Below are 27629 nucleotides of genomic sequence, written 5' to 3'. Positions count from 1 at the left end.
GTTTAAATTTAAGTTATTTACGCTTTATCAGTATCTGTATCTTCCAAGTCAAACATTGATGCAGATGCATTTCCAGTTATTTAAAATTATCTGCTTGCGATATTCATTCCGTCATCCACATCAAGCTAATAGATGTTTTTCAGTACTTTCTCCATGGCCAAAATGCAATTTTTGCTAATTCCAGTTGCGATGTATAATAGTAGTACATCAAAATACTATTAAAGGGATATATATATAATATTATTACAGCGACGATGACAAGAATAAGATATCAAGTTCAGATAGTTTGCGCCAAATCTAAAATTTGTAATAATAATAATAAGGCTTTTTTATATCAATTATATTGAATACAAGAAAATCAATTATTAAAGTCTTTCTGGAGTTTTTTTTAAATTAATGCTATATATTAAAATAATTATATTGCCGGCTTGGTGGCGCAGTGGTAAAGGCGATGGGACAGTCCTCCTACTGTTGCGATAGCCGCGGGTTCGAATCCTGCTTGGGCATGGTCGTAAATTTTATGTTTGTGTTGGTTTAAAATTTGTGAATGTTCTAGGCAAGAGTGTAAAATCCGACAAGGAAAATGATCCCAGTCACGCCAGTAACCAGGATGGGTAAGACCGGATGTCTTCTGGGATGATTTCTAAAGTTGGTCACTCGCCTGTCGTGGTTCGGAGCCCACGTTAAACTGTAGGTCCAGTCCAGATAAACCCACAGTTGGTAAAAGGAGACTTTAAAATATATAAAAAAAATATTATAAAGAAACACTAAATATATTATCCATACATAGCGAGCATAACATTTCAACTAGAATTATTCTTGCCATCATTTTTTTAAAGTACATCTTACATTAGATATACCGAGTATAAAATGTAATGTATTATTACTATTGTGTTGTACTTGCATCAAGATGTAAGAAGGACGAGTAAGTACAGGATAAATATATCAATCTGTATTTCTCAAATTACAATTAAATTAAACTACAATTAATGTAACACTTATACACAGCATAAATTCGTGTGGTTTGGTTCGCTTCGATCTTATGATTTCCTGCGTCATTAGCAATATAGCTTCCACGTAGCTTTTTTTTAGTAACTATTAGCGAAATCTTGGATAACTTCGCAAATGCATTTGATTTCGAGGTCATCGTGCAGTTGAGAGTATCTTTAGACTAACCAGTACAGTTGTTTGATTTTGAGTGTGATCTGCTCTGATTTTTGTCTAACATGATTTTTCCTACCTAAAATCGAGATGTACGCCGAGGTATTTAGCTGATTCTGCTTGAGGAATCGGACATGCGTCAAGTGATATGATCAATTCTTGGTCATTTCGTCTCAGAGCAAAATTGACATGGACAAATTCGTAGCTATTATGTTCTATTTTCCAGTGTCTAATTTATTTGTAAATGCTTTTCATTACCACTTGTACTTTTTTTATCATCTTAGGCAGTTATTTTCAAAATTAATAATTTATATTGAATCTATTTACACTGTCAACGTTATTCCTTGAAAAACAACGGTAGCTTATTTGACATTCTTACACACGATATTTATAATCTAACAAATTGCATAATATATATCTACAATAATGATCAAGAATACAAACACAGATAAAACGTAATTTTTTGTTTTCTAGATTTATTGATTATAAACAAGGCAACCATTGACTTTGCTAATGACTGTTAAACATCCGTGATCAAATATTTCCCTGAAATATTAATTTTACGTCACGATGTACACACACTGTGCGGAATGTTTCTTTTGTGAAACGATCTTTACTCACTGCAAAGCCGCAATATTGACTTGTTCCATACTGGGCGCGGTTGAATTCGTTTTCTGGAGAGCTGGGATGATGTCAGCGTAGTTAATTACCATTCGAGAATACCGGGAAACGTTGAACAATAAAGTTGTAATCTGCGGTATTGAAAATTATTGGCTATGAATTATAATTTGTGTAGTATGATAGAACCTTGAATTTAACTACTGTTTATAAGCTTGTTAGGTTTTTATTTGTTTATGTGCCTTTTATTTATTGAAGATTTGAATATTGGAATAATATTATTTACTAAAGTTTGTCACATTTCATGTTACCAGGAATCATTTTCATAAATATAATATTCTATTGAATTCAAGGGTCCTAAATAGTTTATTAGGAGTTTTATTTAGTAGATTTGGGATAAAGAAGAATATGAAGTACATACGAATATATTTTTACATAACTAATTCATAATAAATCATATATTATTACGATTTTAATAAGATCTGACAAAAAATATCCCCTTGCAGGAATCTTGTAACTTGTTAAACACGATAAATTTTTATATTAAATTTGATCAATAGAACTGAAACAAACCTCAATCCAATTAAAAATGTAACCGCGAATAATTGCAGAATAAGAAAAACTGGTGAATGAAATAACATACAAAAGTATGCGAAGTTGCCAAGAGAGTGAAAGGCCTGTAATGAAAATGGTCTCGTTATATATCAAAAACTAATGTAGAAAGGTGAACTAAAACCGTTCCAGTATTGGATATATTTATCCTGCAGCCGCAAATGATAAAAAAAAAGTTATGAAATATGTTGTTTCGAGAATTTTATAGTTTTTATCACAAGTTAAGTTCAATGAAATATCGATAATAATAATTAGAACTAGTAACTTCATATTTATAGCCATTTTGAAAATAAATTGGTTATATGCATAATTTCTACAGTTCCTGTAACAACTCCTGTGCCAATTTAGTGTTTTATAAATATTTTATCAATAAATATAAATTTATTTTATTATTTAAATTAACTAATAAAATTAGCATCTATAGCAAACATTTGGAAAACCGGAAGACTATCCAGTATGTCACTAGATGAAATCTATTTTTTTTTGTAAATTGGATATTTTTTCAGCAATTCTACTTGTTTGTAAGGTTACAATAATCATTTATATGCATTTCATTTTGCCTCTAATTGTATATAGTATAACTAGCACCTTTGTTAGCTACACGGCAGTATAAGCAGTAGCAGAGACTGGAAATAAAGTTGCCATTTGGACTAAAAAGCGCGAAATTAATCATAAAAAATAAATAAAATCATGCCACAACGTGTCTTCATTCATGTCATGCAAATCCCATATGCCAACACAACAAAATACCTTGGCATGATCTTTGATGCCAAGTTCAGATGGAAGGGGCATGAAAGGGATGGAAAGGGATGGAAAAGAAATGCAACAAACTCACATTAAGTCAACGAAAATTTATATATTGTCTGTGTGAAAATCCGGATTATTAATTAACCAGCTTATTTTATATGAGCAAATATATAAGACTAGCGTGTAGTTATGGAATTGAGCTATGGTGATTTGCCAGTGGCTTCAATATCCAAGTGATTTGAAAGTTCCAAAATAAAGTCCTGAAGCTTATTGTGAATGCGCCGTGGTATACGTCCGTCTGTGACCTCCATCGCGATCTTGAAATTTAGCTGGTCACCCACACTATCAGACGATTTGCCAATTCCCATCACAGAAACCCTAGAATCACGTTAATATGGAAGCGTTCAGGCTTCTAAATGTGCTTCTAAATAATACTGACTGAACTGAACATCTGAACACTAAGTGATTGTTGATATATATATCTTAGTTGTGGTTACTGGTTGGTATGTTAAGAAGCTATTTCTAGTACATAAGACAAAATTGTGACAATGCAAAAATTAGATAACTCTGGGAAAGATTTTGAGATTTTGCCCAATTAGGTTTTGATCTACATGGGCCCGATCTTCACGATGATAACATTAATGGTGAATGCTATTGGGGTAAGTGTTTCGCCTTAAAAACGGTGCGGGAGAATACTTGTTTCCAAATATAAAAAATGCAACGTCCTTCCTCCTGATACCGTCATTGTTGAAACCATTGGTCAAGCGAATATTTCGGGTCCTTTTAAATTAAAATTAATAATTAACAATTTAAATTTAACAACAGAAAAACACAGTTGACTAAATACAGATACTGTAGTATCTTTAATGGTAACAAGGGAAGGGTTTAAGATTGATAATGTCAAGTTTAACCAAAAACAAAATGTTTGCAAGACAAATATGGAAGTTTTAAAATAATTTTGAGGGAAATCAAGACAGTTTTCTCCCCAATTTGGGGAGTGGACTTGGATTATTGATTAATTGGATAAATTGACATTGGCAACCTTGCTTTAGTCTCATCCATCTGGATGAAATATCTTTCACAAAATTTAAATAAATTTATTAAACTTTTTTAAAGTGCTATATGCATATGTTATCATATTTTTATCAAAACTTTCTGGTGATTCATCCTTTCAAATAACTATTAAACGTATAAGTTAATAATAGTAAAGAGCAAATTATTATAAACGCTCTGAGGAACATCTGTCGATGCATTACTATCGAAATCGAATTAAAAACCAATCATTAATATAATATTACCAGCTGGTTTTTCCAAATATTCTCAAATATTATTTTAATCGACCAATCCCAAAACAGGCCGGAAAACTCGAGATTGCAGCGATTTATTTTCGATTATGCTAATATTCGCAAATTCAATTAAGAATATCCGAAGTTCGGTAAACAAAGCTAATTTAAAACGGGCCGTTCTAAACGTATTACTGAAAGTTTCGCGACGAACCTATCGAGGAGACTGGACGGCTATCCATTGTTGAGAGCCGAAGCGAAAAAGCAATTAACTACGAGGAAAAGACGAAATTCAGACGGCCGGTTGAGATGGAACGGCACGGCACGGGAGGCTTTAACGGTGGAATTTGAGAAGTTTCAGCGTCCATTAGCGATAGGACAGTTGAAATCTAACGTGTGTTAAGATAATGGTAGTGGCGTTATGGGAGATTGATTTATTTTTGTGCCTGTACTATCGGGTTAGGTAGATAATGCGTCTTTTGTTTGCTTCAGCGTAGACAGGTCAGTAATATATGCACTTTATGCAATTTACGAGGTCTTTCGAGTTGGTATCTATATTCATTCTGAATTATATCACCATTTTTGCATAAATTTGAGGTGTCTCACAAGCTTTTGGCCAGGTATTGGAAATTGCTATCGCGGAACTATTGTCAACTGCTGGAGTTATATCGTTTCGAAGGAAAATTTAGAGCCTCACATGAAGGGGCATACTTAATACTTAAATCTATTTAAGTTAGATTTCATCACGGTAGTGCCTTTTTATTTAAATTATTTTCGGAGAAAAATGTCTCGTTTTTTCGAACAATCGTACTTTGGCGAAAATTTTTTTAAACTTTATTTGTTCTTTTCTTTTATGCATCATTAAAATATCACATCAAAATAAGAATTAATTTAACATAATATCTACAGCTCATCATTCAGTTCAGACATTTTAAGCATTTTGGCCATAAATATTCCTTTTCAGTGCAGACATCGACTCCTGAATCTCCTCCTGAACTAACCATATTTTGTTTCACTTAAAATTGCCACTCATTGACGCGGATCACAATATGCTACAAAAAAGCTCATCAGCGGCATCACCATTGTCCTGCACTTATAAGTATTAAGAATTGTATGTTAAATAGATATTTATGTCACTTCACCTTATGTACAGTTTTTCGAGAATGCATCCCAATCAGCCAAACTCCTAATAAAAGCCCCTCCACTCTGTAAAAATATCGGAGGAATTTGACATTAGCCCACCAAATGGTTTTTAAAACGAAGCAAAGGGTTTTTGTTTCCTTTTTTGTTCTTTTATGCAACATGAAACAAAAATAAGTCGACTTGGTTGGCGCAGTAGCAAAGACTATAGAACGGTCCACCTACTGTGGTGATAGTCGCAGGTTCAAATACTGCTGGGCATGGTCATACCTTTATGTTTGTGATTGTTTAATATTTGTGATTGTCCTAGGCAAGAGTGTAAAATCCGACAAGGAAAGTGATCCCAGTCACGCCAATAACCAGGCTAGGTAAGACCACATGCCTTCTGGGATGATTTCTATGTTGGTCACTCACTAATCGATAGGCTTAATGCCGAGAACCGTGGTTCGGAACCCACGTTAAATAGTAGGTCCAATCCAGATGAAAATTAGATAAAAAAGCTTTTTTTTATATCTTAAAGTCTCCTTTTTACCAACGAGGGTTTATCTGGATTGGATCTACTGTTTAACGTGGGCTCCGAATCCCAGTCCTCGATATTAACCCTACCGACTGGGGAGTGAGTAACTTAGAAATCATATCAGAAGACGTCCGGTCTTACCCAGCCTGGGATCATTTTCCTTGTCGGATTTTGCACTCTTAAATATATATTTTATTTTACTATTAAATTAAATTATAATTTTATTATTAAATATATATATAAATAATATATATATATATATATATATATATATATATATATATATATATATATATATATATATATCTATATTAATATATATATTAATATATATATTAATATATATATATTAAAATGCGTGAGAAATAAAATGTATATAATAATTTGATACAGTAATAAGAATAAATACTGATAATGTATATTTGAACATTATTGTTACTAATGACGCTATATCTATATAAATTATTTTCCTTTTTTGGAATAATATTGTTGAATATATATTGTCATAACAAAATAAAATACAGGCGGTTTGATATACGGATTTCAAGTGTTTAGAGGTAAACCAAAAATGGTACCCTTCCCCACGGTACCACAGCACCTGTCAAACCATATGGCAACCGTTTGGTCGGCAGGTGTATTATTATTTAGACATTTTAACAATCATTTTTAACGAAACTCTTGTATCTTAGTAAGGTGGTCGTGAAAACTTTCTTTTCCACAACGTCGATTAAAAATTTGTTTAGCATTCACTATTTACACTTTCATCATTAATAAAACTATTTAATAAATGTGGTTATAATATAACAAAATATTTTTGAATTAACTCACTTTATTTTATATATATTTTTCAAAGTTCCCAACTTGTGCGGTCCAGAATTTGGAGTCTCTCTAATGGACCCATTATCTAACTTTATAATTATCTAGCGGGCCATTCGACTGCAATATATATATGGTACTGAGTACGCTGTGGTGTTGAATTTTTGGATGTCCGATTTTTGAAAAAAAATTAACAACATGAGTTTATTTTAAAGTGTGAAAATTATGGTTTTCGGACTTAGATTAATTAAATTTCATTGCCGTTGTTTTATACCGAGCTATATATAATTATATTTTATAAGAATTTCTAATCGAATTACCTGAATTAAACATTTTTTAAATTATTATTTAATTATTACACTGTTACTAGTTGTTTCCGTCTAACCTACAATTTGCCTTTATGATAACTTAAATCTAGATATAACTAGGAGGACCCATTGGCCCTATCTTAGTCTCTGGTGAAATAATGTTTATACATGTCACTGCTGTATTTTTTTAATATATGCACCTCACTACACAAGATCAGATGGTTTAATTCTTTTGAGTCTGTGTCTTTTTCTAGTGGTATCCAAAAGCTGCAATATTTCAATATTCTCATGAGAATGGAATCTCTTGATTTCCTGACTGACTGTGGGTATCTGAAGGTCTCGATGTGGGTAATCAGTCCTATAGTATTTGGGTGCGCCCACAATACCTCTTAGGACATTTTATTTATGTTACTCTATGCAGAATATCCCCATAATTGAACTCCTTATGTCCATATAGGTTTTAGTATTTGCTTATATAATAGCAATTTATTATGTACTGATAATTGTGATTTTCTTCCAGTTAGCCAGTATATTTTCCTATATTTCAATTCCAGTGCTTTTATTTTCTTCTTTATATGGTCCTTCCAGCGAAGTTTTGCATCCAGATTCATTCCGAGATTTTTGGAATGATATATGGAATGATAGTATTATTTAATGTTATTTGTGCTTGTACGGTCTGTTTATAGCTGAACTGCACATGTACAGATTTACTTTCTTTAATTCTTATTTTCCAAGCTTGTGTCCAATTATTTATATTGTCACATGCCTTGTGTAATTTTCGTGAAGCTTCTTTATTATTGTCTCCGACAGGTATAATCGCAGTATCATCAGCTTATGTAGCAATCGTAATATTTTCTAGTTGTGGTATATCACAAGTGTAGAGTAGATAAAGCATTGGTCCCAGTAAACTTCCTTGTGGTACACCTGTTTTAGCTTCTTTTATTGTAGAGTAAGCTTCTTCTTGTGTGACTGTAAACACTCTGGCTGTAATGCATGATTTTAATAGTTCGGTATGTTATTTTGATAGCATTTTCTGTAGTTTATGAACAAGGTTTTCATGCTAAACCTTATCGAAGGCTTTTGCTGGCTAAGAATATAGCTGAGCATACTTTTTTAATTTTGTAGGCTTTTTCAAGAACATCTGTTATTCTGGGAACCTGGTCAATTGTTGAGTGTTTGTTAATAAACCCAAACTGGTGTGTTGGTATTAGGTTTTTTCTCTCTATGTGAATTAAACATAATATTAATATTGCCCTAAACAAATGGCAACAATGATATGAACAACAAATAAATGTCATATGATATTTACATCAATATTATATATGCACTAGAACATCATCGGCAGATAAGTGACAGATCAGAATTTTTTTATTGATCAGCGATATCTATAGGGGAAATTGCGAAGTATAAAGGTAAACTATTGTTAAATAACCTAACCTGATTGTTAAATTCGGTGGTCTTGATATTTCTGTACACAAAATAACTGCTTTTATATAACTGATTTGCTTATTTTGTATATTAATTCCATACCCGGTCAAAAGCTTGCGAGAGCTCCAGAAATATTGCAGGGCAGTCTTTCCTTCCAATAACTTTTCAAGCAATCTTCAGTTTCAAACAGACATGGAATATATATAGTTCAACGTGATTATTGCTTTTCGTGGCAGCTCTTTTAGCTGGGTGATATATCACATTTCCAGGAGCCTTTTTAGGATTGAGGTTGTTGTAAATTTCTGTGTCAAATTCCGTTGGATAAATTAGATCTACAGCTACATAGGGCTGATAAATAGGATTTGTATCTATTGTAGATTCTCTTTCAATCGATTAGAATATGTAACCTAAATATTAGGTGAATAATTCAGCTTTTCATCGTTGCGCCGAACCCGTTCATTTCGATCATTTTTCTCCTTCGGGAGTTAATTCACTTACATATTTTTGGAAGCAATTCTGTTTATTTTCTTTAACCTCTTGATTTGTCTGATTACTAAATCTATTAAATATTGTTTTGTCTATAGAATTTCTATAGTTTTTTTTAAAATATATTTTAAAGTCTCTTTTTACCAACTAGGGGGTTATCTGGACTGGACCTACAGTTTAACATGGGCTCCGAACCACGGTCCTTAGCATTAAGCCTACCGACTGGGGAGTGACCAACTTTAAAAATCATTCCAGAAGACATCCGGTCTTACCCAGCCTGGTTACTACCGTGACTGGGATCATTTTTCTTGTCGGATTTTACCCTTGCCTAGGACAATCACAAACTTCAAACAATCACATATATAAATTTACGACCATGCCCCAACAGAATTCGAACCCGCGGCTATCGCAACCAGTAGCATTACCGTCCTATCGCCTTTACCACTGCTCTGATTTCTCTGCTGATGTTGGGGTGGGTAAGCTTCTTTTGCAGCAGACCAAATTTTTTTTATTACATTTCGGGTTTGCTGCTCGAGATCGTCCATACTTTTGAGTCTTACGTTTATTATAAATATTATAAATTATAAATTTAAGTTTCTCAGTTGGTAAATTTGTTAGTAAGATTAGGCTTCTTCGTTTCTTTCCAGAAGTTTCGCGCCTAGTGTTAAAAATACTGGAGTGTGATCAGATGATAATTCGCGCAAGCCCTCGATTTTTATTTGTTTTGTTGAGATGCCATTCGAAATGTAAAAATCCAGTAGGCCTATACAATTTGTAATTAATATTATTGCAAATAAGTTGGTGTGAGTAATTTATTAACATTGGGTGTAATTTTGAAAATAAATCTCTGTACTATTGCTGTGTGATTATTTTGAATCTTGGTGGACGGTATATAGCTCCTATGTTTATTTCAGCGTTGTTATTTTCAATGTTAACTATCGTAGCTTATATTTTCTATTTTTTTAGCTCGTCTTGTTGGAAATACTGTATATTTTGCTTTATAATTAGAGACTCGAGCACGTTCGCTAGGGTGTAGTATCCAGTAGGCATCATAACCCCGTATTTTTTTTAGACAAATGAATCTTCGAGATGGGAGCTCTGTCTATGTGATTTGTTCTCAGAAATAGTTCTAGTTCCCTGACTAGTTGATTTAGTCCATTTGAGTCCCATGCTATAATTCTTAAGAACGAATTACTCTTTTTTGTTTTTCTTTGCCTTGTTTTGGAACTCTTCCCATTTTTCTACCCTGTTTGCCAAGTGACTGAAATTGTATCGTTTTTATCTCAATATATTTAGCGTTAGGTTGTTTTGCATTTCTTAGCATAGCTGTTTTTTCAGTTTTTTATTTCAACGGTAGATTGAAATTGTGTTTTTTAGAAAACGAAGAAATCTCTCTTCATACTGATTGCTCGAAATCGAACGAGACAATTCAACAAGCTAACTGCTCGATATCCTGTCCACCAGATCGGTAACGAGGTGCTAACTCGAGCAATCCACATTAATTGACCGTTTAATCTTAATTGCCCCGAAGGACTAGGCTCGTTGTTCGATTTCGTCGTTGTTGTTGTCCGTCGATTTTTTCCCATCTCCGTTTCTCATCGATGGCGCGTCCTTGTTTACGCTCACGGAAAACCAGGGCCACTACGAATCTGTGTTTTTGCCTCTCGCAGGAGCTCGGCCATAAAACTCTCTTCGGCTAACGTATTTGGTGGTGATACTATCGACATTCTAATAGAAGTTATTGAGCAGTTAATGTGGCCGTTTCAGCGTCGAAAATGGTCGTTTCTCTTTTTTTCTTTGATTGTTTTGATTTTGTTCGGCGAACAGAAGCCAGTCGGGAAATGTTCCGACATTTCGACTGTACATTTACGGCTGATAGGTCGATAAAATAATGCGGTTTATATCGTCGGATGGAAAGATTGTGGTCGACAAGAAGAGGGAGGATTTAGATGGGGGGCTGATAGAAATTATTAGGCAATAGATACGACGTAGGGGAGTGTCTTTTTCGCGATATGGATCTTAAAATATTCCGATATTTACATTGCTAATGTAACCCGCGCGGGAAAATGTGTAATTATTTGTTGCTGATATTGATTTTGTCTTTTCCTTGGTTTTAATAATATAGAATCGCCTTTTTATTCAATTTTAGTAATATGCTACTGACACTCTCAACCTGTTCAATACGTTATTCTACCGGTTACTACGGAGAAATTGCTAATAAAGATAATAATAATATATTAGGTGCTTGATTATTTTTTCAATCTATCCAGAATAAAGTTCTGAGAAGTATTGTAGGTGTTCCCAGATACTACAGGACTGATTATCTGAAACCTTCAGATATTGACTGTCACTCAGGAAATCAAGAGAATCACAAGGGGACAATATCGAAGTAATCCAACTCTTGGATAACACCAGAACATGGCACACAGTCAAAAGAACCAAACCATTTGATTTTATATAGTGTAGTTTATTGAGGCGCATTTAATACAAAAACAGCAGTGTTAAAACATACACATCATTATACCAGAGACTAAGATAGGGTCGAGGGGTCCTCTTAGACACATACCTAGATTAAAGTTAGTGTAAAGACAAATTGTAGGTTAGTCGACAATGACTAACAGATCAATTGAAAAGTCCCCGGCCTACCATAGTAAAACAAATTTTTTTGGCAAAATTAGTTTTTTTTATTCAACATAATTCCCTTCGAGGGCGATATAGTGATTATAGCGACCCTCTAACTTTTCGACACCATTTTTGTAGTACAATTTGTCCTCTGCTTCAATATAGGCCTCAGTTTCGTTTATCACCTCTTCATTCGATGAAAATTTCTTCTCAGCAAGCATTCCTTTGAGATCTGAGAACAGGAAATAGTCGTTGGGGTCCATATCTGTAGAATACGGTGGATGAGGAAGCAATTCGAAGCCTAATTCATGGATTTTTGCCATCGTTTTCACAGACTTGTGACACGGTGCATTATCTTAGTGAAGCAGCACTTTCATTTTCTTCAAATGTGGCGTTTTTCGCCGATTTCGTCCTTCAAACGGTCCAGTAAGGCTATGTAATGGTCGCTGTTGATGGTCCATCCTCTTCCAAGGTAACCAATAAAAATGATTCCATGTGTATCCCAAAATACAGACGCCATAAACTTGCCAGCCGACTGTTGCGTTTTCCCACGCTTTGGAGCAGGTTCATCGTGTGCAGTCCACTTGGATGACTGTACAGTGGACTTCAGAGTGAAATGATGGAGCCATGTTTCATCCATTGTTACATGTCGACGCAAAAACTCAGGTATACTACGCTTCAAGCACTACTCCGAATCATCAACTCGTCGTTTTTTTTTTGGTCAAAAGTGAACTCGTGCAGCACCCACTTTGCACAGAGCTTTCTCATACCTAAATATTCGTGAATGATTCAGCTGTCAAATTTATACACGCATCTTTTGAAAATTAGGTCTAACTAATAGCATATGGATTTAATTCTAGTAGCGCTATCTATGTGTCAGGCCGGGGACTTGAAAGTCCTTGAAAGTGAACTTGAACAATTTTCAACACATTTGACAACCGAACGACTTTTGCAGACTGGTTCGGTTACATGGATGAACAAACGAGTAAACGTGGAATAAAATGAGAAGGAAAATGTGGTGTAGTATTTAAACGAGTTTACAAACTGCAATAGGCAATACATTATAGATCTTGATGCCGTGAGTTTACTGCTACTTTGGGTAGACTATATGTACGTATATTATGGACAGTGGTTTTATATTAAACCAAAATATTTATTATTTCTCCGTTCTACGCTCGGTTCTTGGTACGTGAGTTATAGTAATATTGTACCGTGACGTGATGGTGGGTGTTGTATGATGAAAAACGGCATCACTCCCGGGCATCGCTAATATTTAACGGTCCTGTTTTTATTGCCGTGCGAAAGAAAGCTAAAATCTCGAGAACGCCAGAAATTCCAAGTGATTTTCCCCGGTGTGTGATTTCGCGAGACGTATCTCGGAAATCTGACGGCGAAAAGCACGTTTGCGATATTGCCACACGCCATATTTTTCACGTATTTTACATGTTCGCATCCGAAATGGCATGCCACTCTCACGCCACGCCACCACCACCGCGCCACGACTTCCTCGTGGAAAAGAGCGCGCCCATTACGTAACGGCCACGGTATCCTATCGTCGTCTCCGAACACATTGTCGACATGTCCGCCATACTAATGAGCGCCATTTCGATTTTTTCCGCTTTTCGATATCGGCCTTCGTGACCGGCCCTATCTGCCCGTCCATTACTCGGGTCGTTTCTGTTATCGGACGGCGAACAACGGCCGCGACGGTAGCTCTAGTTGGCCGCCGCATTAATAAGCCGAATGGTCGGGTTCCGGCTGAATTATCGGTCCAATTACGGACCGGAGAAAACTGAAAGCGTCCAGAATATCGGGGCGCCTACTATGCAATACGCCAGGCAGACAATGTACATTTCGTAGATTTTCCACCATATATAGGAGTGTTAGTTTCAAATCATGAATATAGCAGACGCTCGGTAACGTAAACAACCAAAAATGAAAACGCATTTTTCTCTTAACTAAAAATAATTATTGCTGTGGGGATATGGCACCCGCCAATCGGCCAGCCGTTATTGGGCACGAGTACCCGGCGAAAAAACAGATAGTGAAATTAACTATAGATTCGCGAATATGAATTGACACACGATTGTATGCTGTCGCATGGGGGCAAAAGTTATGACTGCAGCAGCGGATGAAGTCGTCTCAGCCTGGAAAAGGGGAGGTTAGCGGAGACACAGTGCTAAGCTCCCAGCATGTCGGCCAGCTCGCGATCAAGCGTGTTTTCAAAGAAAAACTTGAGCTGAGCTGTTGACGGTTGAAGGATTGGGATATGAAGTGCTTGATTTATGGAGTGCCAGTTTCACTGTGAATTTGATTATTTCTGACAAACCATGGAGCTTTTAATATTCTCCTGAGTAGCTTATTTTGGAGAACTTGAAGCCGTTTCACCCGGTTGGCTGTAACAAACTTGAAGTAGACATTAAATCCGCAGAGGAGTACTGACCGAATTAACATTTTGTAAAATAATCATTTGATGGATATGGGAAGTCTGCTAGAAGGGCAGATCAGAGAAGATAGCAGGTTTACTATCCTCGAACCTTTCTGGGTTGCTTTCTGGATTTGGAAATGCCAACCGAATCGTCTGTCGAATTATCGATGGCCTGAGTTTTCAGGGTGTCGATTTACAACCAAATCAACGAGAATTTGAATCACTTGACCACATGATCGAGCTGCTTCTGTAAACGTTCTTGAATGGTAACCTCGAGCCTGGAAGCTGTGAAGAAGGCAGTGTCGTCAGCGTAAAACGCGACGTCAATGCGCTCTTTTCTCGGAAGATCTGAAATAAAGAGGTAACGCTGGAGACAGCGGGGAACCTTGCGGTACGCCAGCCTTGATTTGTTCTCAACTGGAAAGTGTTTTCCTGGTCTTGACCTAGAAATATTTATCCTATTGATTTGACTTGATGAGAGCGGTTAGGTCTAATAATTATTGCTTTTGAAACATTTGTTTAGTGTATTATAAATATGTGTATAAATATAAATAATTTGGTACATTCAGCATCGCCTATATTTGACCTTAGACATTTCTAGCATTTCACAGTCAGCAAGAAAAAACTGTCATCTAAACGTTTGATTTTAATAAGGGCCATTTCACCACATACACTATTTGGTGGGCTTTAAAATTTACATTATTAGAAGTTTCAGGGAAACCAAGCCTATGAATAGATTTATTAAAAATATTTAAACTTCTTGAAATAATCACAGTACTGTTTCCCAAGTTGTTTCGTTAGGGAATGTCCAGTGAATATATAGCGAACAGTGAACATATATAGTGAACATGAAGTGAATGATGTCTGTTTTCCTCTAAATCGATTCCTTCATAGAATATGTATCAGCTCAAGGGTGTTTCTGGTGACTAAGAACTCTATCCTACATCCCAATGCGTTTCTCTGTCTTTTACTGATGATATTGTATTTTAAAATAATAATACTGATCGTAGATAGAGATCTCTGATAGAGCTAACATTAAGCAGATCTTGATTGGTCACCCGTTTCGTATGAAGACGATTTATTTTCGTACGTATGATTTGTTACATTATCGAACGGTTCAGACAACACTGTATCTCTTTTTAATCAGAACACAATGAAAAGGAAAATATTGTCGGACCCTAAAATGAATATATAAATTGCGGCAGGCAATACGTTAAACATCTTGATGACTTGAGTTAACTGTTATTTTGAATATACTATGTATGTTTTTATACTCTCTTGCTTTCAGTGAACAACAATTGAAAATATATTTGCTGTTGTGATTTCAACAGTATTATTAGAAAGAAAACAAACAGATTGATATTTCTCTTGTTATAAATTCCCTTGCCCCTTTTCGTCTGATTGCTGTAGTAAATAATTTTAGGGGTTTTTAATCCAAATCCAATTCTAGCTATAACCAGCATACAAAACCTGTTGAATATTTTAGTAATGGTATTGCCTGCGGGTTAATTGCTGTTACAGCATTTCGGACATTCATCTGAAATTTATACATAATAAAGTCAGTCTCAGACATTTATAGCAAATTTTAATATTCAAGGCTTTATTTATCTGAAGTTTAACATTTTTTAAACTAAGAAATTTTCTTTAGTAGTAGAGTTAAAGTTTTAAAAATGGTTTTATTCAAAATCTAGAAAAAGCACAATATCTCTAAGATGATTTTCGTGTCATCAATTGACACAAATTTAAATCCCAATTGAACTAGAAGCCGATGATCATATTTCGATATAATTTTTTTATATTGATCTTTATTTGTAATAATCATATAAGAGGTCACGAACGATATAACTAGTGTTTCATTATATTTCATTTTGTACATAGTGATTTGTTTAGTTCCTAAAACATCTATTTAAGTAGTTTTATATAAAATGTATATATTATGTAATACACCTATAATTTTTAATAATTATATTATTTTTTTTACAGATTTGAGACAGCCATGTAATTTCGGAACAATAAGATTAGCCATCATTAAATGGTGAGTTTTAAACCTGCTTTTTTTTGTTTATCATCACATGTTCGTTAGACTTCATTATATAATAATAATTTTTTAAATTGTCATTGTTATTATGGTTTTTTAATCGAGTTAATTTTCCATAATCTTTGGATACATAAAGTGGATTATTGTATAATATTATTATGTCTGTTTATTTTTTCTACTGGGGTTTTAAATTAATAATTGGGATTTTGATGTAAGATTATTTTAACTATATATATTCCTCTCCTTGTTTTTCAAAAATACCATAAATAAGTATGAAATGTATAATTCACAAGGGTGAATGATTTTTTATAAATCATTAATTATAATCCGTATAAATATATCTGTCGCTCTATTTTATTTCCAGCACGTTATATGGGATTTTGGGACGATATTTTGAATAAAAACAATAGAAATTTGAAAAGTAATTTCGCATTTGATTTCTTTTGACATACGCACATCATACATTATGTATTTATTTCGACTTTCTGTTTGTTAAGTTGCTTGAAAATTGCCAATACATAATTTATACATTTATATGTTTTTATCTACGTAGAATAATAAATTAATTGATTGTAGTGCGTAAAAAACCCTTTATAAAAAATATAAATGAAATAAATAAATCAATAATTTATATTTATATTATACAATTTAGGTTCGAATAATTGCTTTATGAAACTTTATATGTATACTAAACTTTATTTATGCCACTATTGGCAGATAGCTTATTAATTTATTAAATAGTTTATTAGCTGGCTTGGTAGTGCAGTATTCATGACATCAGTATCATCGTCCGTCTACTGCAAACTTAGTGATTATCTATTAGGAACCTGTAAAATTCAATAATGAATATAATTAAAAAAATATAATAACTCTTGTAGCTAGCCCAGATAAGTCTGGATAAATTCTAGGATTATTATAAACTATAGGTCTAGTTATATCTTTAATATCTTATTATATCTTATAATCTTTAGATCACAGAAAGCTCTAAAATTAGAGGATACTCTAAAATATAAATAAAAAATCTCAATAAGCAGTAAAATAAAATTCATTGAACTGCTTTATAAAAATATAATTCTAAAAAGAGACAAAATATGTATTTAGATTGGTTTCTATTAAATATATTCAATTATTATTCATGGACTTACTATTTTTAAATATACTATTTCTTAATATTCTATTCAATTACTTTTTTAAATAATACTAAAGTTAAGACCGTACATATTTAATGTATTATTAGCATTAATTTTGTATGCTATTTGCAACTTAAAATTTATAGTTGTTACTGTTTAAAATTTTATGTTGTTTACAATTCTCAGATAAATTGAAAATATATCGTTGTTTTACAATAAATTTTCTTGCTCTCTGATATTATATTTAAAATATTCCAGCTTTTTTAATATAACATAGAAGCAGATATAAAATAAGAATAATGTAAAAAATATAGTTCACAATACATAATAGATTCAGACAAGAACAGTAGATAAAATATAACGTAAAGCTTATAAAGATAAAATAGCCTTGTTTCTTTAAAATAAAACTTAAAACATGATAACTTATAATTAGAATGTTATAAATCGATTTTTTGTAAATAATTTAAATGTTTATTGATATGGTTTAAATATACGCCACAAGATCATCCATAATAAAATTTGGACATCTACACAACACAGTGGTTAAAGCGAAACCAAGATGGCGCGCAATCAAAATAGTAGCGGGACGTTTGCCCCATCTGTTAGTAAAAAGAGCTTCGAGTGTTCTGGGCTTGTTATGTCTATCTCGAAGAGAGCTTCACATTATAGCAAAATATATCTGACCGTATTTACTAGTCCACATTGATCACACAAGGAAGGAATATGGCCACCCATTGGAATATGATAACCTACAATATATGATGATTAACTTATTGAACCGGACCTGTTTTTACCTTTACCTTAGTAGGCAATGTTAAAGAAGCAAAAATATCTTACTTAATATGCCATAATTTATTATAGCCCTCCAGTAAGTCCCATTTCAATGGCACAAGATTACTTATTCTAGTTGTAATAATGGGATATAGGTTCATATAATATGGGAGACTGCCATATGGGAGGTTATTAGAGTGGTTTCTTTAGCTGCGGCGTCTGCTCTTTTATTACCTTCTATGCCCACATGACTAGGGACCCAGATACTATTCTCTTTCGTCCAATAGGAAGGTGGTAAATATTATAGATGCGGACGATAATCTGGCGTCTAAAAGATCAGTCTTCAGTACAATCTGTAGAGCCTTCCAGATAGGTGTTAATGGTGATGAAAGTATTGTCTTATATATATTTTATATATTTATGCTTGTAAGTTTCTATTATAGAAGACCTATAAACAACTGCGCTTAGTCGCTAGGACGACTTGGAAATATTCGCATATAAAACTTTATAGCTTGGATATAGCGAAAGGAGATGACCAAACCAGCTCTTGAGGATGCAGGATCAATAAGTTGCTCGGGCGTAAATCATTCAGCTTTGGAGTTACCAGAACTTGCTTTTTAAATGTCAATATAATACTTTGACTGGATTATATTTAAAGAATTGATTGGATATCTTAGTAAAATTAATTAAAAGACCAAAAGCCTTAATGACTTACCTCAAAAGAATGAAAATCAATATCTCATACGCTCATCAGCTGCAATTAGAAATAGTCTTGGATCTAAACAATATTAGAGTTAATTAAATTTATAATCAGAGAATCTGCACCGAAAAGTAATTCTTAAAGAAATAGTACTAAAAAAGGGAATCAATCAATTTAGCAATATATTCCTTTAAACGTCGGTAATAAGGAAACGAAACAAGCAATTGAAAAAACCGCTTCGTTTGTCACCTCGCACATCATAAATTATTTAACACTTTCTGCAATAGCGTTTCGCGCAAGAACCGGACGAAAAAAACGCGCAATTTCTTCGTGACAACACCATTCGGTTCGAACGGAAAAGGAAAAATTGGAACTTTCAATTCGGGATCCGTTACGACATCCAGTTCATTAAAACCGTATGTGTGGCGGAAGAGGCACGCTATCGGGCGCATCATCGTCACCAAGTGCTGCTTTATGTAACGAGGAAGATATTTTTATTCCGCTCGATATCTGGTCCGTCGTGTGTATGCGTTCCGCGTACCGCCGCGTTGCATAACACTGACCCCTCTTGACGAAAACGCCATCAAAAGTGTCATTGTGCATTTTTATTGTTATATATAGTCCGTCCAAAATAACAGTGAACTCACGTTATGAAAATTTATGACTCCACAACATCGAGACGTTGTCGCATCAACTTTGACTTTTGGTTTATATTGGTATTATAGTACATCCAATGCTTATATTATGGAAGGTCTTAAAGTACAGTTAATTATTCAGCCACAATAATTTGTAGTGTAAGGTTGTTTTATTATATCCACATTGAACTTCTTTCCACACCACCTATAAAGTATAGTTCGAAGCGCGTTTTTTACGTAGTGGTATCCCCTGGAGGCCTAATGAATGTTATTTTCATTGGAGAGCATATTTACTTTTACGTTTAATCCTTTTTCTTTCATTGCTGTGTTTCTTTGTCAAATCGTTTGTATATCAGTATGTTTCTCCTTGGTTTCTTCTATTAATACCTCTATACATTTTTCTTAACAAAATTAGATTTAATCACTGCATTTCCCCTTCCGTATCTGCAAAACAGTTAGCATTCATGCTCTCCTCATACATTCTAACTAAATGCTTATGTATATTCTGAACAATAATACACATATTTATGCACACAAATCTTTTACACTTTGCAATATATTTTCTACAGTTATTTTGTACTAATTGTATACTCGACCATAGTTGCTTCCACTGCATCATAATCCTATATTCCGAAAGTTTTGTTCAGTTACTGTCACTTTCTGAGTCACTATTCAAGTCAATAACTAGAGTGATATTTCCAATTTATCTAACACTTGTTCACGATTCCACACTATATCGATTTCTTCTTCTTTGTATCTGATAGAGTTCATCCAAACTAAAGTCAAACAATTCTTGCTAATATATCCTTTTCGATATACATGTCCATCGTAGTAATTGTTTGCCAGATCTTATATCATCTCGGTTGGATTGAATATGCAGTGATAGGAAGGAAGACAGAATACTCTGCGTCTATATGGTTCGATCCATTTTTTGGGACATTCTCTCATCACATAGTGCATTATTCATAACAATAATTGATGGTCCATCCAATTAACAGCTGATTTTTAAACAAGAGCAAAAACATATTATGGCTCATTTCTCCATGGTAGCCTCTTCTGGTCGTGGAAAACACTAACGGTGTTGATGGAATAAAATCATTCTTGTTTCCAGCATCAACAATATATATTCAATGGTTATTAACAATATTATGAGTAACAAATTTTAATCAAACTTAGTTCTAAGTTTTATCTTTTTCCATCAGCTTTTGTTACTTTACACTCTTTTTATTAGCGTCCTGCCAAAGGCTGATATTGGTCAGCTCTCTTTTGAAACATCCAAGTCTCGCCTAGATACTCAAGTAGTAATAACAAATCTTCCTTTATTTTATTACATGCTTTTCAAATTTGTATTATTTTAATTCCGATGTAATGGAAGCTGCATTACACTATTTAAATCCTATGTTTCCTAACAGTTCATGAAGGGATGCCTTCATATTATTTAAATAAATTTAATAGCATTAAATGCCCTAAGTTTTCTATGGATACTTTCCAAACTAACAGTTTTCTCTAAAATAATTGTATTAAATTATGTGTATATCGAAAAAAACTACTTTTACGGTTTGGTAGAAAATATCAAGATGGTCTTGATTCATCACTACCTTCCTATGTGGACGCTTTTTCTTCTGAATCCTATTTAATTTTTTTTTTCATTTTTGGAGATATTTTAGTCATAGTGCCCATTCTAATATTCAGTACAACATTAACACTCTAAAAATATTTCAAATAAAAACTGCAGCAATTCCATATTTAATAGTATCAATACCCCTCTAATGTATTTACTAGTAAGAAAGGTCCTCCCATCTCGTACCTACTCCAAGTAACTGAGTAAAGACGTAATCTGTTTCTGATTCTGATTATTTATTGGCAAGATTTCCAATCAGAGTAATTACATATATTAAACAGCAATTTCATCAAAATTCAATTTATTAGAATAAGCAAAGTGCTAAAATATTTATACAGACATTTGACAACCAGGCGAATTTTATAGAATTGATGACGATGACGGGAATTTAGTATTATTTTGGACGGACTATAGTTTAGTCTTAAAAAATCGAATTAGACGGTTTATGAAAATTCGGCGCGTTCGTTCGGTGCAGATCTCTGAGCGACGCGATTACTTTTCATAAAGGATCGGTTATTAAATATTGCGGTGTACGATAATTGGATTTGCAAAATCATTTTTAATCATAATAAGGCTCGCGGGGGACTGTTACACAAAACGGAATTGAGGCACGATGTGAAAAGCGATATAAACCGAAAGAGAAACTGACTGGATATAAAAAAGAAATCCGATGATGGTTTTTGTGTAATTACCATAACTAATAGTTTCGAGAATTTTTACCATTAAGACTTTGTTTAATTAGAAATAACATTTTTTAATTACAGCTTTTCCTAATATATGGTTCTTTACATTAATTATCACAAATCACTTGCTGTTTTTAACCTTACACTAATTTTTCGAGCCTAGAAATGTATCGAGCCAATTTTTGGCCCCTCAAAATTAAGTAAAGTGTGTTCTGGTATGAGTACAAAACAGAAAGAAAGAAGTATTGGTCAGAAGAAATTATGTTTGGACTACACGCGTATGATTTAGACATTTTTTTCAACTTTTATCCAAATAGTTTTTACTGGCGCACCACAAGAGTCTGTCTGTTGCTCATTTTTATTCAATACTTAATTCAACTTAATATGTAGTTGTTGGTAGACTTCCCTAGTTAATGGTTTTATTAAGTGTTGAGAGTCCATAATACAACACATCCTTTTGATTCCACTAGATACAGGCATTGGTACTATTACTTTATATTGATCATTACGATTAATTCTTCTGCATGTTATGGATCCACAGCTTGTAACGCTTCCAATTCGTGATTCATATTCTTCTGATTAACAAATGCTCAAAATACTCATATATGGAGCATATCGCAACATATATCTTTACAAGAATATGATGAATTTCCCCAGTTTCAATTACACTATTTTAAGAATAAAATTTAGCTATATTAATGCACAAAAAGTCTACAGATTTTTTAAAAACTGTGCGAAATACATCAGAAGAATTAGAGAGTAAAAACCAAAAATCGACATTTTTCCTGAGTATATATATGGAAAAATTGCTAAAGAATTTCTTTTCTCTAATTGAGCTAATACTTTGATATTATATGTATTTTATAGTGAGAAAACCAATAGAAGCATCCATTTTGACTTCAAGTGTATTGTTTTTGAAATATCACTTAATTTCAATGCAATATATTTTTTTATAAAAAAGTGAAATTTCTCTGTAACTTCAAAATTACTGCAAATATCGAATCACCAAGGTCACCATCGTATTCAGAAGAAAATTCTACACAAACGGTGATGTTTCTATCAACGTATCTACTTTCAGATTGAAACTGCACCAAAAAACCTGAAAACGGCCAAAAATCGACATTTTTCCTGAGTATATATATGGAAAAATTGCTAAAAAATTTCTTTTCTCTAATTGAGCTAATACTTTGATATTATATGTATTTTATAGTGAGAAAACCAATAGAAGCATCCATTTTGACTTCAAGTGTAGTGTTTTTGAAATATCACTTAATTTCAATACAATATATTTTTTTATAAAAAAGTGAAATTTCTCTGTAACTTCAAAATTACTGCAAATATCGAATCACCAAGGCCACCATCGGATTCAGAAGAAAATTTTACACGAACGGTGATGTCTCTATCAACGTATCTACTTTCAGATTGAAACTGCTCTAAAAACTCTGAAAACGGCCAAAAATCGACATTTTTCCTGAGTATATATATGGAAAAATTGCTAAAAAATTTCTTTTCTCTAATTGAGCTAATACTTTGATATTATATGTATTTTATAGTGAGAAAACCAATAGAAGCATCCATTTTGACTTCAAGTACTAAGATCATTACGATTAATTCTTCTGCATGTTATGGATCCACAGCTTGTAACGCTTCCAATTCGTGATTCATATTCTTCTGATCGGAAGATTCTTTGTCTGTCAATATCAACAAATGCTCAAACTACTTAAATATGGAGCATATCGCAATATATATCTCTACAAGAATCTGATGAATTTCCCCAGTTTCAATTACACTATTTTAAGAATAAAATTTAGCTATATTAACGCACAAAAAGTCTACAGATTTTTTAAAAACTGTGCGAAATACATCAGAAGAATTAGAGAGTAAAAACTGTTCAATTTATCTTTTTGATATTTAGCTACGTGGATTTAGTTCAGTAACATTTATTTAGAAACTGAGAAAATACAAATATATCTGCTGCAAATACTAATTTTTATGTTCTTGGGGCTATTTATTTTCCGACTAGTAAGCAGGTGTATAGTAATACAAAGTACAATTCCGTTTTCTAGTTTCTATATTTAATAGCTTAAAAATAGATTTATATATTTGAAGTTATTAGTCATTTATTACAGGAAAATTATTTTTCATTTTATTAATGGTTTTTTTAGATTTTAAATTTTATTTTTTTGTAGGAATCTGTGAAAATTTTTTTCTTACCTTATTTTCCATATTCTAAAATAATTATCCATTTAACTCACACTAAATGTATAGTTATATCGTATTTTTAATTATCTTTAGTGACTCAATAATTTGCCTAATAGTCAATAAATATGTCGCATGATAATGTGTGATATGAATTACATAAATATTACTATATTATGGTGCAGTTCTTCGTTGATTACGTAGCTATAAATATTGGTAATTAATTGAAGAATTTTGTTTTGGCAGTGTTGGATTACTAGTCATTTATTGTTTTAATACAACCCCATGATTCCAAATAGGCTTTATAATTGACTGATAAATCTATCTCTTTGATATAGATCAAGTTGAGAGTATCTTTGGACTAACTAGTATAGTAGTTTTATTTTGGTTCTAATCTGTTTTGCTTTTTATCTAACATGATGCTTCCAATTTAATCTACCGTCAATCTATATCTACCGTCTACCTATCATCTATTCTAGGTGCCTTTTTAGGATTGAGGTCATTTTAACTTCAAGTATATTGTTTTTGAGATATCACTTAATTTCAATACAATATTTTTTTTTATAAAAAGTGAAATTTCTCTGTAACCTCAAAATTACTGCAAATATCGAATCACCAAGGCCACCATCGGATTCGGAAGAAAATTTTACACAAACGGTGATGTCTCTATCAACGTATCTACTTTCAGATTGAAATTGCACCAAAAACCCTGAAAACGGCCAAAAATCGACATTTTTCCTGATTATATATATGGAAAAATTGCTAAAAAATTTCTTTTCTCTAATTGAGCTAATACTTTGATATTATATGTATTTTATAGTGAGAAAACCAATAGAAGCATCCATTTTGACTTCAAGTATATTGTTTTTGAGATATCACTTAATTTCAATACAATATATTTTTTTATGAAAAAGTGAAATTTCTCTGTAACTTCAAAATTACTGCAAATATCAAATCACCAAGGTCACCATCGTATTCAAAAGAAAATTTTACACAAACGGTGATGTCTCTATCAACGTATCTACTTTTAGATTGAAACTGCACCAAAAACTCTGAAAATGGCCAAAATTCGACATTTTTCCTGAGTATATATATGGAAAAATTGCTAAAAAATTTCTTTTCTCTAATTGAGCTAATACTTTGATATTATATGTATTTTATAGGGAGAAAACCAATAGAAGCATCCATTTTGACTTCAAGTATATTGTTCTTGAGATATCACTTAATTTCAGTACAATACAATTTTTTATAAAAAAGTGAAATTTCTCTGTAACTTCAAAATTACTGAAAATATCGAATCACCAAGGTCACCATCGTATTCAGAAGAAAATTTTACACAAACGGTGATGTCTCTATCAACGTATCTACTTTTAGATTGAAACTGCACCAAAAACTCTGAAAACGGCCAAAAATCGACATTTTTCCTGAGTATATATATGGAAAAATTGCTAAAAAATTTCTTTTCTCTAATTGAGCTAATACTTTGATATTATATGTATTTTATAGTGAGAAAACCAATAGAAGCATCCATTTTGACTTCAAGTGTATTGTTTTTGAGATATCACTTAATTTCAATACAATACAATTTTTTATAAAAAAGTGAAATGTCTCTGTAACTTCAAAATTACTGCAAATATCGAATCACCAAGGTCACCATCGTATTCAAAAGAAAATTTTACACAAACGGTGATGTCTCTATCAACGTATCTACTTTTAGATTGAAACTGCACCAAAAACCCTGAAAACGGCCAAAAATCGACATTTTTCCTGAGTATATATATGGAAAAATTGCTAAAAAATTTCTTTTCTCTAATTGAGCTAATACTTTGATATTATATGTATTTTATAGTGAGAAAACCAATAGAAGCATCCATTTTGACTTCAAGTGTATTGTTTTTGAGATATCACTTAATTTCAATACAATATATTTTTTTATAAAAAAGTGAAATTTCTCTGTAACTTCAAAATTACTGCAAATATCGAATCACCAAGGTCACCATCGTATTCAGAAGAAAATTCTACACAAACGGTGATGTTTCTATCAACGTATCTACTTTTAGATTGAAACTGCACCAAAAACTCTGAAAATGGCCAAAATTCGACATTTTTCCTGAGTATATATATGGAAAAATTGCTAAAAAATTTCTTTTCTCTAATTGAGCTAATACTTTGATATTATATGTATTTGATAGTGAGAAAACCAATAGAAGCATCCATTTTGACTTCAAGTGCATTGTTTTTGAGATATCACTTAATTTCAATACAATACAATTTTTTATAAAAAAGTGAAATTTCTCTGTAACTTCAAAATTACTGAAAATATCGAATCACCAAGGTCACCATCGTATTCAGAAGAAAATTTTACACAAACGGTGATGTCTCTATCAACGTATCTACTTTTAGATTGAAACTGCACCAAAAACTCTGAAAATGGCCAAAATTCGACATTTTTCCTGAGTATATATATGGAAAAATTGCTAAAAAATTTCTTTTCTCTAATTGAGCTAATGCTTTCATATTATATGTATTTTATAGTGAGAAAACCAATAGAAGCATCCATTTTGACTTCAAGTATATTGTTTTTGAGATATCACTTAATTTCAATACAATATATTTTTTTATAAAAAAGTGAAATTTCTCTGTAACTTCAAAATTACTGCAAATATCGAATCACCAAGGTCACCATCGTATTCAGAAGAAAATTTTACACAAACGGTGATGTTTCTATCAACGTATCTACTTTCAGATTGAAACTGCACCAAAAACCCTGAAAACGGCCAAAAATCGACATTTTTCCTGAGTATATATATGGAAAAATTGCTAAAAAATTTCTTTTCTCTAATTGAGCTAATACTTTGATATTATATGTATTTTATAGTGAGAAAACCAATAAAAGCATCCATTTTGACCTCAGCCATATTGTTTTCCAAGTATTACTCAAATTGTGTACAAGACAATTTTCCACAAAAAACGCAAATTTTATTGTAACACCCAGGAAATTGGCAGTATGAAAATGGAAGTATCACCATCATATTCAGCATATCTTTCCACATATACAGTAATATTTTCATTGTCATCTGATGACTAATATTGGAACGATATATATTTCTATTAAAAAGATTATTCTATTTTTGCTATCACCATTTATCAGAAATGGAGATAACTTCAATTGTAACTTAAAAATCATCAAGAGAGCATAAAAAATAAATATATTACTTTATTTAGCATAAAATAATGTATAAGTACAAGTTTTCATCAGTTTTTGCCCGCTCATATTGATAATATGTAACTTTTATACATTATATGTACAATATGTTTCGAATTATGGTCTCAATTACTGGATTTACTCAGTACGAATTCACACATTTTCAGTTTGATAAGCGAAGTTTAATAAAGTTGTTTACAAAGGTACAGCATGTGTGGTAAATTGTTAAAATTAACTTATAGGTCATATATAGTCATAATTCGATGATGGAATTAATCACGCCGAAAGAGTTAATCAAAGTTATTAAAACTGACATTAACCCCAGGAAATCACCAGGCTACGATTTAATAACAGGAGAATTACTGCAAAAACTACCAAGAAAGGGACTTAGAAAACTTACCAACTTGATCAATACAGCATTTAGATTAAAACATGTCCCAGACATTTGGAAGATGGCGGAAATTATAATGATTAAATTATA

The 27629-nt window shown here is 32.6% G+C and overlaps 1 protein-coding gene across 2 annotated transcripts in view; it reads left to right on the top strand.

Moving 5' to 3' along the window:
* Positions 1–27629, top strand: part of LOC143198622 (uncharacterized) — a 178913-nt gene that overhangs the window by 25835 nt on the left and 125449 nt on the right. For both annotated transcript variants that reach the window (XM_076407963.1, XM_076407960.1), the window contains exon 2: positions 16150–16201. In XM_076407963.1, coding sequence (XP_076264078.1) covers positions 16199–16201 — 3 coding nt within the window. In that variant the 5' untranslated portion in view covers positions 16150–16198. The remainder of the gene's footprint in view (positions 1–16149; positions 16202–27629) is intronic.

The sequence above is a fragment of the Rhynchophorus ferrugineus genome, unplaced genomic scaffold, assembly GCF_030347505.1.
Source record: "Rhynchophorus ferrugineus isolate W39M unplaced genomic scaffold, kcgeb_rfMv2 rfM6, whole genome shotgun sequence".
NCBI lineage: Eukaryota > Metazoa > Arthropoda > Insecta > Coleoptera > Curculionidae > Rhynchophorus > Rhynchophorus ferrugineus.
This window is presented reverse-complemented; position numbering and strand designations above follow the sequence as displayed.